Raw genomic sequence first — 13,129 nt, 5'->3', positions numbered from 1 at the left:
TCACATGGCTGGGGCTTCGCATACACTGTGCCCTGCACGGTGGTCCCTTGGGAGAAGAGACGCAGGTTCCACCAGGGACACAGAAAGGAAGCTTCCCTCCTATCTTCATGGTCACATGTCCAGGCTTTTCCAGGACAATTCTGGCATCTTATGATTTTACGCCTTCCCATATAGATTAGTCATCAAATATACAACTAAGTGTAACTAACTTGTATGTCTTTATAAGATTTTTCCTTGTAAAGAAATCAGAAAAGAAAAACCCCTTGGTGGACCATGTGTCTTGTACTTTTGGGAGTAGAGAAAATGAGGTGACTCTTCTGAGAGTCATTCCCGCTCATTCATGGCCATTTTCACTGTGAAGCAGGATGGGAGTCGCGGGCTTGGCTGTGAAAGCCGTTGTTCTTGAGTCTTGCAATACCTGAGACTGCCTCCGGCTCCAAGTACACGGTCACCTTACGGGGCAGAGAGCAAAGGGCTGGTACCTTGTCCCTGTTAATAAACACCATGTAGCGCTTCTGAAGTTCCAGAGGGGTTTTCACTGGGAGGATTTGTATCTGCTCAATGGGAGATCCGTAAACTGGCCCGAGGAGTGTCTTTCTGCAAGAGAAAAAAGGAACGCTTTCTAAATTCCACAGATCCCAACACAGGTTTTATGACTCACTCCCTTTCACGTTGCCCTATACTTTTTAAATTCTGAATTTCCTGTCTTGCTGCTAAGCTCATTGTAAGAACCTCTCCCTCAACTGCTAACAGCGGCCGTAAATAAGGGGCAACAGCTCCAAACGGCAAACTCTCTGGGGAAACTCTGCTTGTGAAGGATGCTCTTCACAGCCACGGCTCTGACTTTCCTCCTTGACAGCTGAGTGAAGGGAACATTATGCCTCGAGAACGTGCATGCGAACAAGGGATGGGAAAAATGCTGCAAGGACGGGAGGAACGTCAGCAGGGTGCGAGGAAACACCCCCATCCCCACAGCGGGGCCAAGACCTCAGCCTGGTGTCCAGAGAGCTGACAGCAGGTCTACAGGCAATGCGCGGATCCCCAAAAATCCATCTGCGCATCAAACTGTAATGAATCGCACCCTCACAGCAGTCCGACTTCTGAATTCAGACACTCTTACGCTAATTAGGAATCTGATCTCAGGGGAGGCTCCCGGACAGGACCTCAAGCCCAGAGGTGGATTTTCCCTGAAGCTGGCCAGACTTGAGCATCTTCCTTGCACACATACCTCCTGAGGCCTGGGAGGGGCACTAGCCACTTTTTATTCTTTTTTTTTTTAATATATATTTTTTACAGTATATCCTTGTAGCTTATTTTAATTTATTTATTTATTTATTTATTTTGGCTGTGTTGGGTCTTTGCTGCCACATGCGTTCTTTCTCTAGTTGCCGCGAGCGGGGGCTACTCTTCGCTGCGGTGCATGGGCTTCTCACTGCAGTGGCTTCTCTTGTTGCAGAGCACAGGCTCTAGGCGTGCGGGCTTCAGTAGCTGTGGCCTGTGGGCTCAGCAGTTGTGGCTCGCGGCTCTAGAGCGCAGGCTTAGTAGTTGTGGCACACGGGCTTAATTGCTCCACGGCATGTGGGATCTTCCCGGACCAGGGATCAAACCCTTGTCCCCTGTATTGGCAGGTGGATTCTTAACCACTGTGCCACCAGGGAAGTCCCCACTTTTTATTCTTAATTATATATTTTTTTTTTTAAAAAGAGGACCCACAAAGCCAAATACACTTCACACCCCACAAAACTTGGGTCTGCCCCAGGGTAAGGACGGTAGCTATTTCATCTTATTATATTTTAAGCCCCTCATCGTTTGGATGTGTTTTCTCCCCGTGTCCCCTGCACCCAGCCCGTGTCTGGTGGGAAGAGGAGACGCTCCTTGTATGTCTCTCCTGAGCACCTCTCTGTGCCAGGCACCGTGACGGGAGGTCGGGACTCAGAAATGAGTGAGATTTTGTTGCTAACCTCACAGCCTGGCAGGAACAACAGACATGGAAGCACCATGAGGGGAGAAGTGAGATGACAGGCAAATTCCCGGCACAGAGCCTGCACTGAGGAAGGAGTGATGGGACATCTATGAGGAGACATCTGAGCTGAGTTTGGGAAGGTGAATTGGAAAGGCAGAGAAAATACGGAGGTAACGGAAAAACAGGCAGTGGGCACAGGAGGTCAAAGGTATGGGACGTGGACTATTGCTTGAAAACTGCAGAAACCGTAAAGGAAAAAGAAGGCTGGTGGAGGGAGGTAAAACCGAAGAGGTGAGCAGAGGTGAACTCTGAAGGCGGACTTGACCGTGACCACTGGGCTGCAGGACGCAGGAGAGTATCAGGCTGGATGACCCAGCATCAGGTTTACGTGCACAGAGGATTAGGTGAAATGGTAAAAACACTAAAACGACCAGCTGGTAGACAAGGCATCGGCTAATTATAGGTCACCCTTCTCTAGTTGTTTGAGTAGAAATGTTTAAGGACTTTCCTCCAATATCATTGAGTGGGTAGAGGCAGGGAAGAGGATGGTTAAGAGCACAGGCTCTGGTTTGAATCCCAGCTCTGACCCTTAAAAATTAGGGGCAAGTTGTGGAGAAACTGGAACCTTCATATATTGCTGGCAGGAATGTAAAGTGGTGCAGCTACTTTGGAAAACAGTCTGGCAGTTCCTCAAATGGTTAAATATAGTTACCATATGATCCAGCAATTCTACCTCTAGGTCTACATCCAAGAGGAATGAAACAGATGTCTACACAGAAACTGATACACAAATGTTCATAATAGCCAAAAAGTAGAGACAACCCAACTGACAACTGATGGATGAATAGACAAAATGTGGTCTGTGGATACAATGGAATACTATTCAGCCATTAAAAGGAATGAAGAACTGACACAGGCTACACCATGGATGAACCTTGAAAACATGATGCTAAGACACAAGACACCAAAAGTCACGTATTATATGATTCCATTTACATGAAATGTCCAGAACAGACAAATCCATACAGACAGAAAGTAGACTGGTATTGCCAGGGGTGGAGCAGTGGGGGATCAGTGGGGAAAGGACGTGAATGGGGAGTGACTGCTAATGGGTTTGGGGTATCTTTTGGGGGGTAATGAAAATGTTCTTGAATTAAATAGTGATGATGGTTACACAACTTTGTGAATATAGTAAAAAACCACTGAAAATGGTAAATGTTATGGTATATGAATTATACCTTAATTTAAATTATACATAAGCAAAAGAAAAAAAAAGTCAAGCTAGTCAACCCCTCTGGGCCTCAGGTCCCTCACTGGTAAAATAGGGATAATGACAGTATTTACCCCATAAGACTGTAGTGAGCACTAAATAAGTTAATATATATAAAGCACTCAGAACGGTTCCTGGCACATAGTAGGAGCTATATAACTGCTACCTAGTGCTGTCAAATTTTCTAACAATTTCATAAAATTAGTATCTTTTTCTTCTGATTGAAAACATTTTACATATTCATTGTGAAAATTTTCAAGTACTGAGACATGAAGTAGAAAATCTACCCATAACTCTACATGGCTGCCCCTTTATCCCAAGATAATCATGGGTAATAGTTTGGTGTATGCGACTCGAGGATTTCTTTTATATATATTCTAGCCCATATAATTATAATTTCAGATGAAAATATATAAGTCACATAAATATAATTTTAGATGAAAATATATTCATGCATATTTGGCAATTTGCTGTATCTCATATCATGCCTTGGAGATATTTCCGTGTTACTATGCAGAGAGCTATCATCTCTTTTTTCTTTTTCCTTTTCTAAAAGCAGCATCATGTTTCAGTGTACTGACGAGCCATCATTTAACTAATTCCCTATTAATGGACATTTGGATTGTTTCCATTTTTAAAAATATTTTCAAACAAGACATCCTTTTACTTATGTCTTGGCATCCTGTGTGAGTACTTCTGTGGGCTACATTCCTAGAAGTCAGAAGACAGGCTATAATTTAATAGAGGGTAACAAACTGCTGTCCCCACACCCCCCAACCCCGTCCGCCAACAGCCGGTTGGTTCCCTTACACCCTTGCCAACGCCGGGCGCCATCCATCATTTTTATCTTTGCTAATCTGATTTGTGAAAAATGATGTCTTGTTTTCATTTGCATCTTTGATGTACTGGTGAGCATCTGCTCATAGGTTTTATTGGCCTTTGTCTGTGAACTGCCTCTTCACGTTCTTCCAAATGCTTTTAAATGCATTTTTTAATCATTTTGGATGTATCATCAAAAGGCAATTCCTTCCCAATTAAGTTGTGGTTACAGGGCTTTATTGTTCCTACAACTTAAAAGATGCTTTATGCAAAGGTGTTTTTACTTTGGAACTATGAGAATGTTTAACTAGATAGAGGTGGTAGTTGCACAACATTGTGAATGGACTAAATACCAGTGATTTGTCCACTTTAAAATGGTTGGTTTTATGTTATGTGAATTTCACCTCAATAAACTATTTTTTTAAGAAAGATGCTTTATACTAATTTCCAATTGATCTTCAACGGCAGAAACTCCTAACTTCATGGCTCTAAATGGAAGCACTAATTCGAAAAGATGTACACATCCCTAGGTTCATTGCAGCTTTACTTACAATAGCTAATATATGGAAGAAACCTACATGTCCATCAAAAGATGAATGGATAAAGAAGATACACAATGGAATAAAAATCCTGTCATTTGTGACAGCATGGATGGACCTAGAGGGTATTATGCTAAGTGAAATAAGTCAGACAGAGAAAGACAAATACTGTATGATTTCACTTATATGTGGAAACTAAAAAACAAAACGAATGAACAAATGTAACAAAATAGAAACAGAATTACAGATACAGAGAACAAACTGGTGGCTGCCTGAGGGGAGGAGGCATGGGGGGAGGAAAGAAATAGGTAAGGGAGATTAAGTGGTACAAACTTTCAGTTACAAAATAAATGAGTCGCAGGTATGAAATGTACAGCGTGGAGAATATAGTCAATAACTATGTAATATCTTTGTACAGTGACATATTGTAGTGATCACGTTGAAATGAATGGAAGTATGCATAAATATACAGAATCACTATGTTGTGTAACGAGAACTAATATAGTGTCATAGGTCAATTATACTTCAGAAACAAAGAAACTCATAGAAAAAGAGATCAGATTTGTGGTTACCAGAAGGGAGGGGTTGGGGGAAGGGGGAACCGGATGAAGGCAGGCAAAAGGCACAAACTTCCAGTTACAGGATAAATAAGTCCTAGGGATGTGATGTACCACATGGTAAATAGAGGGAACCCTGCTCTGTGTCACACATGAAAACTGTTAAGAGAGTAAATCCTAAGAGTTCTCATCTCACAGAAAAAAATGTTTCTCTAGGGACCTCCCCGGTGGTCCAGTGGTTGAGAACCCATCTTGCAAGGCAAGGGACGCGGGTTCAAGCCCTGGTCGGGGGACTAACATCTCACATGCCGCACAGGGCAACTAAAACCACGCACCAGAACTAGAGAGGAGCCCGCGTGCCGCAACTAAGACCCGACGCAGCCAAAAATTAAGATAAATAAATAATAAATTTTTAAAAACAGAACTGTTATAAAAAGTTATACAAAAAAATGTTTTTCTATTTCTTTAATTTTGTACCCATAGGAGCTGGTGGATGTTCACTAAACGTACTGTGATATCACTTCACAATGTATGTAAGTCAAATCATTATGCTGTATACCTTCAACTTATATAGTGCTGTATTTCAATTATATCTCAATAAAACTGGAAGAAAAAAATAATAGCAACAAAAAATGCAATGGATGGAAACATTTAAACAAAAAAAAAAAAAGGAGGCTTCCCTGGTGGCGCAGTGGTTGAGAGTCCGCCTGCCGATGCAGGGGACACGGGTTCGTGCCCCGGTCCAGGAAGATCCCACATGCCGTGGAGTGGCTGGGCCCGTGAGCCATGGCCGCTGAGCCTGCGTGTCCGGAGCCTGTGCTCCGCAACGGGAGAGGCCACATCAGTGAGAGGCCCGCGTACCGCAAAAAAAAAAAAAAAGGAAAGAAATTTGCTTTATGCTAATTTCCCCTTGATCTTCAGTGGCAGAAGCTCCTCACCGCTTGGCTCTGTGGCTGTTACTAACTGTTAGCAGCAACTCCAAGCCTGGGCCGCTCCATCCCGCATCCCCCAGACACCTGCTCAGCCAACGCAGAGGTTCTCAGAACTGGGCACATCTGTGGGATATTCTTTGTCCAAAAAGTTTGTGTCCGTTAAAGATGATGTACAAAGACTCTGAAATGTTCCTAAAACTCCTTTTTACATATTTCTTTCAAATGTCTCCTTCCCAGTGTTTTAATAGTTAAAAAAAAAATTGTGCTGGATTTCTCTCCTGTCCCTGCCACATGAAACGGCATTTTTCAGTCATTTTTCCTTGGGCCCTTCTAAGAAGGGTTATTGGCGGTGGGGTGGGGGGGGAAGATCCTGGCCTTTTGAGGACCTATCTTATCTGAGATACATTTCCAAAAAAAGGTCCTCCTCAAGCATGGGGCCAGCTGCTGGTGGTGTTTTTCGACTTCCGCCTCCTCGGTGGGGTCACTAAAGCATTCTCACCTCCAGTTTCTCCTGACTCTGCTCTTCCCAGCCATATCCATGAGGCAGCCAAACCACAGGCAGAAAGAGGCTGCCTGCCAGGGCTGACTAGCTGGGATTCCAAAGCCAGGGCTGCAGCAGGGCCCAGTGATGCCCAGGAGACGACAAAGTCACAGCTTGGTTCAAGGGTCAAGTCCTGCCCTGACCAGCAGCTTGACCTGAGGCAAGTTTTATCACCTCTCTGATCCCCAGTGACACAATCCTTTGCAGGGTTATTGCAGATGAAACGGGATGACAAATGCAGGGCCCCGACACAGGGATCGTGCACCATAATCAGTGCTGATCACGAGAGGCAAAGCCTGGACCCACAGGCCTAGCAGCACAAGAGGCCAGCCATAGATGCAGACCTACTTTGGGATGGAGGAACCACTGCTCTAGGATGCTAAGCTTTGGATGCCCTGGGCTTGGTCCTTTGACCGCTTCTCCATCTACCGTTCCCCTCTGGAATCTTCTCTCATCTCATGGCTTTAAACCACCAGGTGTGCTGACCTCAAACATGGGTCTCCAGCCCAGCTTCTAACATGAACTCCACTTCCCCAATAAAATGCAAATTTCATGGTGACAGAAACATTGTTTTGTTTTCATCTCCATCTTCAGCACCTAGAACAGCACCTGGCTCAGGTAGGGGCCCAGTAAATAGTTGCTGAGAGAACAAAGAATGCTATTAGTTGAACTTAAAACTCCTTTAAGAACGAAGAATAAGAAAAATTAAACAACTGGTAGTATTCAGGTGAAACTATCTTGTCGTTTTTTAACATCTTTATTGAAGTATAATTGCTTTACAATGGTGTGTTAGTTTCTGCTCTATAACAAAGTGAATCAGCTATACGCATACATACTGTCCCCATATCTCCTTCCTCTTGTGTCTCCCTCCCACCCTCCCTACCCCACCCCTCTAGGTGTTCGCAAAACACCAAGCTGATCTCCCTGTGCTATGCGGCTGCTTCCCACTAGCTATCTATTTTACATTTGGTAGTGTATATATGTCCACTTTGTCCCAGCTCACCCTTCCCCCTCCCCATGTCCTCAAGTCCATTCTGAAACTATCTGTTTTTATCCACGAGGGAAGAACAGAAGATTTTATCACACATCAGCAACTTCTCCGGAGCCTCGGGGTCCAGTTCCTTCCCTGAGCCTCCGGCACTGAGCTCTGGGTACCTTAACCCTGTGCAGTGCTGGGCTCAGAAACAAGGGCTCTGGGTTTGAATCCTGACTCTGGCACTTCCTAACCATGTGACCTTTGGTGAGAACTTCCCCCCTTATCTGTGCCTCAGTTTCCTCCTCTGCAAAGGGAGGAGGGTTGTGATGGTAGCCAAGCTGCTTGCAGGTCCTTAAGGTGCGACTTGAAATAAGCCAGGCGCTGAGAAACTGATTTACATGCCATTAGCGGGAAGCTCCCGTGCTTACCTGCACATTTTTGTGGTTGAATTGAAAAGCTTCACTTTGTAGCCACTGTTGCAAATGAGCAGGAAGAGCTCCTTGGTAAGTGGTGGGTACCAGACCATACAGGTGGGGTAGCTGCCCTGGTCGGTTCGCTGAATGTCCAGGACTTCCAGGTGGTCTTTGTAGCTCTTGAGTAGATTATACTCGATCTACAGAGAAGCCCAGATGAATACGCATGAGGACTGAGGTGAACGAAGTCAGTCAACAGTCCTTTTCTGCGGAGAGACAGCATCAGGCCTTCTAGGAGAAGACTTGCCCAAACTTCTAATAAGCTACCAATACGGAGTATCCATTAGGAGCAAGATGATGCCATTTAATACTCACGACTCCCCAGCAAAGCAGTACTGTTGTGCCCATTTTGCAGATGAGAAAACAGATGTTCAGAGAGGTTCAGTGGTTTCCCCAAGGTCACACAGCTAAGAAGTGGGAGGATGAGAATTCAAATCTAGGTCCAACTAACTCCAAAACCTGAACTCTTACAGTTATGTTGTACTGCTTCACTTATCATTATCTTGGGAACTTTTTGAGGGTAGGAACTAATTCATATCTAAATCTCAGCACTTGACAGTCATAAATTAGCAGCCTGCTGAATTTCACACATATGTAGGCTTTGGTGGCCAGACCAGCATGGATGGACAGAAGGAAGGATGGATAGAATAAAGGAAGTAACGGGGGGAGGGAAGGAAGGAAGCTAAGATGGATGCACAGATAGATCGATTGATTTTGAATCTTTTGGCTCAATCATGTAATATTGCATTTGCCGCTGTCTCTACCTTTCCCTCTGATATTCTCTGAGTTGTCACATTGAGGTAAGAGCCTGGCCCTGTCCCCTAGACACACAGAAAGTGTAAGTGTTGGCTTCGAAACATACACTGAGAGGCGAGGGTGGCTGAGCTGTCGGTGCTGTGGGGAGTACCCCCACCCCGCCGTCAACGTGCCACTTCCCAGGAGCCTCCTTACTGAGGACACAGGTCCCTGTGTGGTGTCAGAGCCGTGTGAAGGCCAAGTGCCAACTCAGAAAGGTTTTCGCTACTTTGTCATACATTCATTTTCTCAAACAAACACAAGTACTGTGGGTCTGGTTCTGTGCCAGAAGCCAGGGAGGTAACGAGAACGAGACATGTTCCTGGTGACCAGGCAAAGGAAAAGGAAACAGCTCACCAAGAGTCTGTCTCTCCCGAGGCTCAGCAGTCTCGGCTCGTTGCTGTCCAGATGAACCCCGAACAGGACACTTCGAATGCTCTTGCGATGAGAACGAAGTCTTGCCAAATACTCCCAGACCCTTCGTCCATTTTTGACTCTCACCACGTAAACGGCCACGGTGAAACTTACATCCTGAGTATGAGCAAAAGAGCAGAAGTTGCTCCTTTTTAGATTTTGTTAACTTAAGAATCATCACTATGTTTTTCATACTAACTTTGCTTTTAGAAATTTTATGCAGAAGGAAAACCTTTGTCTATTGGAGCAAGTAGTAAAATAATGCCCCTTTTGCAGATGAGAAAATCAAGGTTCAAAGTAGGTAGGTGGGGGCAGGGAGAGACGGTATTTGTCTGACACTATGGTCTTACTCTCCTTGCTGGTCCCCACCTCATTCTCTGTTGGAAACTGAAACCCTGACTCTTTCGGCCTCTGTCCTCCCTTCTCTTTATCTGGCTACACAAAATTTTAAAAGGTACGATTAAAAAATATATACATGATGGCTGAGAGTGACAGGGGTCGGGGAGAGGGCGGGAGCAGCCTGAAGGGACCTGGGGCGCCTGAGTCAGTGTGCTGCTGGGAAGCGTGTAAGGGACAGAGGTTCAAGTGAAGCCGGCTGCTTCCCCGCACCTCACCCCATCCCCCAAGAGAACTGGCATGAAGGGAGAGGTTGGGGGGGTCCCAGAAAAATCTTTACTGAGATTAAGAGCCCTATTCACAGAGGGAAGGACCAGAATCCGAAATGCTCGGTGGAAGACTCCGCTTAAATAAGAATGTCATCTCGTCAAAAATCAAAGGGAAAGATAAAACCCTGGATGCAGAGAAAGGGTTCCGAAAAACTAACAAACCAAAATGAGCTGTCAGAGTAGCAGAATCCAAGTCTGGAAGTTCTGAGGCCCTGGTCTTGTTTTCAGGCAGAAGTCCCCCCACTTCCCCCACCCCTTTCTCCTTTTATAACAGCTTTATTGAGATATAATTCACCTCCCACACAATTCACCCACTGGAAGTGTACAGTTCAATGGGCTTTAGTATATTCACAGAGCTGTGCATCCATCATCACAGTTTTAGAACACTTTCATCACCTCCAAAAGAAACCTGTACCCTCTAGCAGCTACTCCCCATCCCCCTAACTCCCAGCCCCTCCCCCTTGTGGCTTTAAATAAGGTTGCTGAGCCCCTGGACGGCACTCAGTGAAAATACTCACAGCGGTCGCCATATACTGGGAGTCATGGGAGAAGCTGACGTGAGTCACACTGGTTCTGGAATATTTGAAAGGCTCTGGGGTTTCACTTTCTAAGGACATTGCATCAAGAATGTAAACGGTCCCTTCTGTGAAGCCAGCTCCGAGGAGAGCTCCTGAAATCACAAGCCAGAGAACAATGGTCGAAAAGGACTTCATTCACTCAAGAAACATTGACTCCACGCCAGACCTTGTTCTACGTGCCAAGGAGACAGCAACGAACACGACAGACAAGGTCCTGAGAAGGAGAAGTAAACTGGAAAGCATGGCATCATGGGATGAGACCAGGCGGTACGGAGCTCTGCAGCGTCCAGGGGGAGAAGGCGTCCCATCTGGCCTGGTGCGGGGAGAGGGTCAAAGTAACCTTCCTGGAGCTGTGACAGCCAAGGGATTAGCCATTTGGATCTGTTTTCAGTTTAAAACCTAAGACAGGCTGACAAAATGAAAATACCTTCAGGGTTGTAGGTCAGACTCTGGACTCCAAGCCCCTTCTCAAAGATCCTGCTGAAGAGGTATTTTTTCTGTTCATAATCCCACACTTTGATCATCCCACAGAAACTCCCGATGGCAATGAGGGGTTGGTACGGGTGGCAGGAGATGGCACAAATGGCATCCTTGGGCTCTACAAATAACTTCTCAAGTTTGGTCCCATCTGCTGTTAAGTGGTACACTGACGCATCCGACGTTCCAATGATAAAATTCCTGTTTGCCAAGGAGAGACCCAACAGCATCAGTGTTTGCAGGGAATGGGGCACGCCAGCTATTCTGCTGCTAATTGCACATGAAACGCCTCTGTCGTCTGTAATTTAGTGACATTATTAACCCAACATCTCCAAAAATATACCACCAATACCCAACAGCCTCCATTTGCAAGTGAAAAAGCCCACATTTCTACATGTAAATTGAGTCATTAAGTATGCAGATGGACAGTCAGTTGTACAATTAGCTAATCTGCACATGCAAATATTCATTTGTGTATGCAAATATGGAGTTTGGTGCACACATACAGATGTGCCTGCAAATACCACAAGGGTAATTAAGCAGACTCACAGATAATTCTGTCTTGAAATGTTATGGCTATTAACTATCAAATCCCTTTAACTGTAGTGCTAGGACAAACTCAGCTTCGAGAAAGGAGACCAACCTACAGCGAAGGACTCCAGAGGCAACAGAGATTAGAGCCCTTTCCAGCTTCCCACCACTAGACATTCTTAACAGGAGAATGATGTTTCACTTAAAAAATCAATTAAATAGTGATTGTGACCAGCCAAGGAGATCCGTCTGCAAGGCAGGTAAAGGACTGACTAGGGAGGCCAGTACCCTCGAGTTCACATCCCAGGAATAGGAAGAAGATCCCGCTGTACACAAACTAAAAGGAGACATCACTTTTTGACCATGCAAATGATGAGGTTCATTAACAACTCACCTTACAATAAAAAGGTCACCTTTTAAAGTGTAGTCTGGAGGATAGTTTGTATTTTCAGTCGGAGGAGTTGCTGGGGTCTTTGAGAAGGACAGGCTTCTTATGGAGCTCAGGTTGAAGTGGCTGTACCAGTTCACAATGGACAGGGTGTGATCGTAGAACTTGATGTTACCCCGAATGTCACCTGTGACAACATAGCTGAAATGGAGAATAACGTCGGTTTGTTAAATAATGGTAATGAGTACCATCTATTGAACACCTAATTATATGTCAGCCCCTGGACTCCGGGCATTGTAAAAACTTTCACTTAATACTGCCCTGGGCTTCCCTGGTGGTGCAGTGGTTAAGAATCCACCTGCCAACGCAGGGGACACGGGTTCAAGCCCTGGTCCGGGAAGATCCCACATGCTGCTGAGAAACTAAGCCCATGCGCCACAACTACTGAACCTGCGCTCTAGAGAGGCCGCAAGCCACAACTACTGAAGCCCGCGTGCCTGGAGCCTGTGCTCCACAACAAGAGAAGCCGCTGCAGTGAGAGGTCCGCACACCACAATGAAGAGTAGCCCCCACTTGCCGCAGCTAAAGAAAGCCCGCACGCAGCAGCGAAGACCCAACACAGCCAAAAATAAAAACAAATAAATAAATTTATTAAAAAAAAATATTGCCCTATGTGGCTGATTTTACTGTCATCCCAGTTCACATCTAGGAAACTTAAGGCTCAAGGCCTCAGATTGCCAGATTTAGCAAATAAAAATGCAGGATACCCAGTTAAATTTGAATTTCAGATGAACAATGAGTAAATTTTTAGAATAAGTATGTCCCATATATTGCATGATCCCAAATGCAGTTGCCCCATGCAACATTTGGGACGTACATAAACCTGGCAACCCTATCAGGGCCACGTGGCTAGGCTATGCAGGGATCCAGGTGTATCTTATGCAAAGTCCATGCTCTCTGCTCTCCTCTTCCCTGCCCCGCAAGATCAGCCCCATGCAATGGCAGTGGGCAATGATTTACATCCTCTGCCGTAAGACTACAGATGACAACAGAGTCCATCAACCATTCCTCTGAAATCACGCAGGCTGGCAACGAGATACAGGAGGACACTGCTGTGAGAGCAATCGATTGTAAAACCCTGTCCAGTCACCACAGCCAAAGGCAGTGCTGCGTGACAAAACAGCTTTTATTTCCAGTCCTCAGAGCCATCC

At 45.3% G+C, this 13,129-nt stretch overlaps 1 protein-coding gene across 2 annotated transcripts in view; it reads right to left on the bottom strand.

The window, feature by feature from the left end:
- Nucleotides 1-13,129, bottom strand: part of CFAP251 (cilia and flagella associated protein 251) — an 80,408-nt gene that overhangs the window by 34,700 nt on the left and 32,579 nt on the right. For both annotated transcript variants that reach the window (XM_060121514.1, XM_060121513.1), the window contains exons 11-16: nt 11,925-12,119; nt 10,950-11,200; nt 10,463-10,614; nt 9,223-9,396; nt 8,026-8,210; nt 483-597 (exon numbers count right to left, since the gene is read on the bottom strand). In XM_060121514.1, the coding sequence (XP_059977497.1) occupies nt 483-597; nt 8,026-8,210; nt 9,223-9,396; nt 10,463-10,614; nt 10,950-11,200; nt 11,925-12,119 (1,072 nt within the window). The remainder of the gene's footprint in view (nt 1-482; nt 598-8,025; nt 8,211-9,222; nt 9,397-10,462; nt 10,615-10,949; nt 11,201-11,924; nt 12,120-13,129) is intronic.

This window comes from Lagenorhynchus albirostris, chromosome 14 (genome assembly GCF_949774975.1).
Source record: "Lagenorhynchus albirostris chromosome 14, mLagAlb1.1, whole genome shotgun sequence".
Taxonomy (NCBI): Eukaryota; Metazoa; Chordata; class Mammalia; order Artiodactyla; family Delphinidae; genus Lagenorhynchus; species Lagenorhynchus albirostris.
This window is presented reverse-complemented; position numbering and strand designations above follow the sequence as displayed.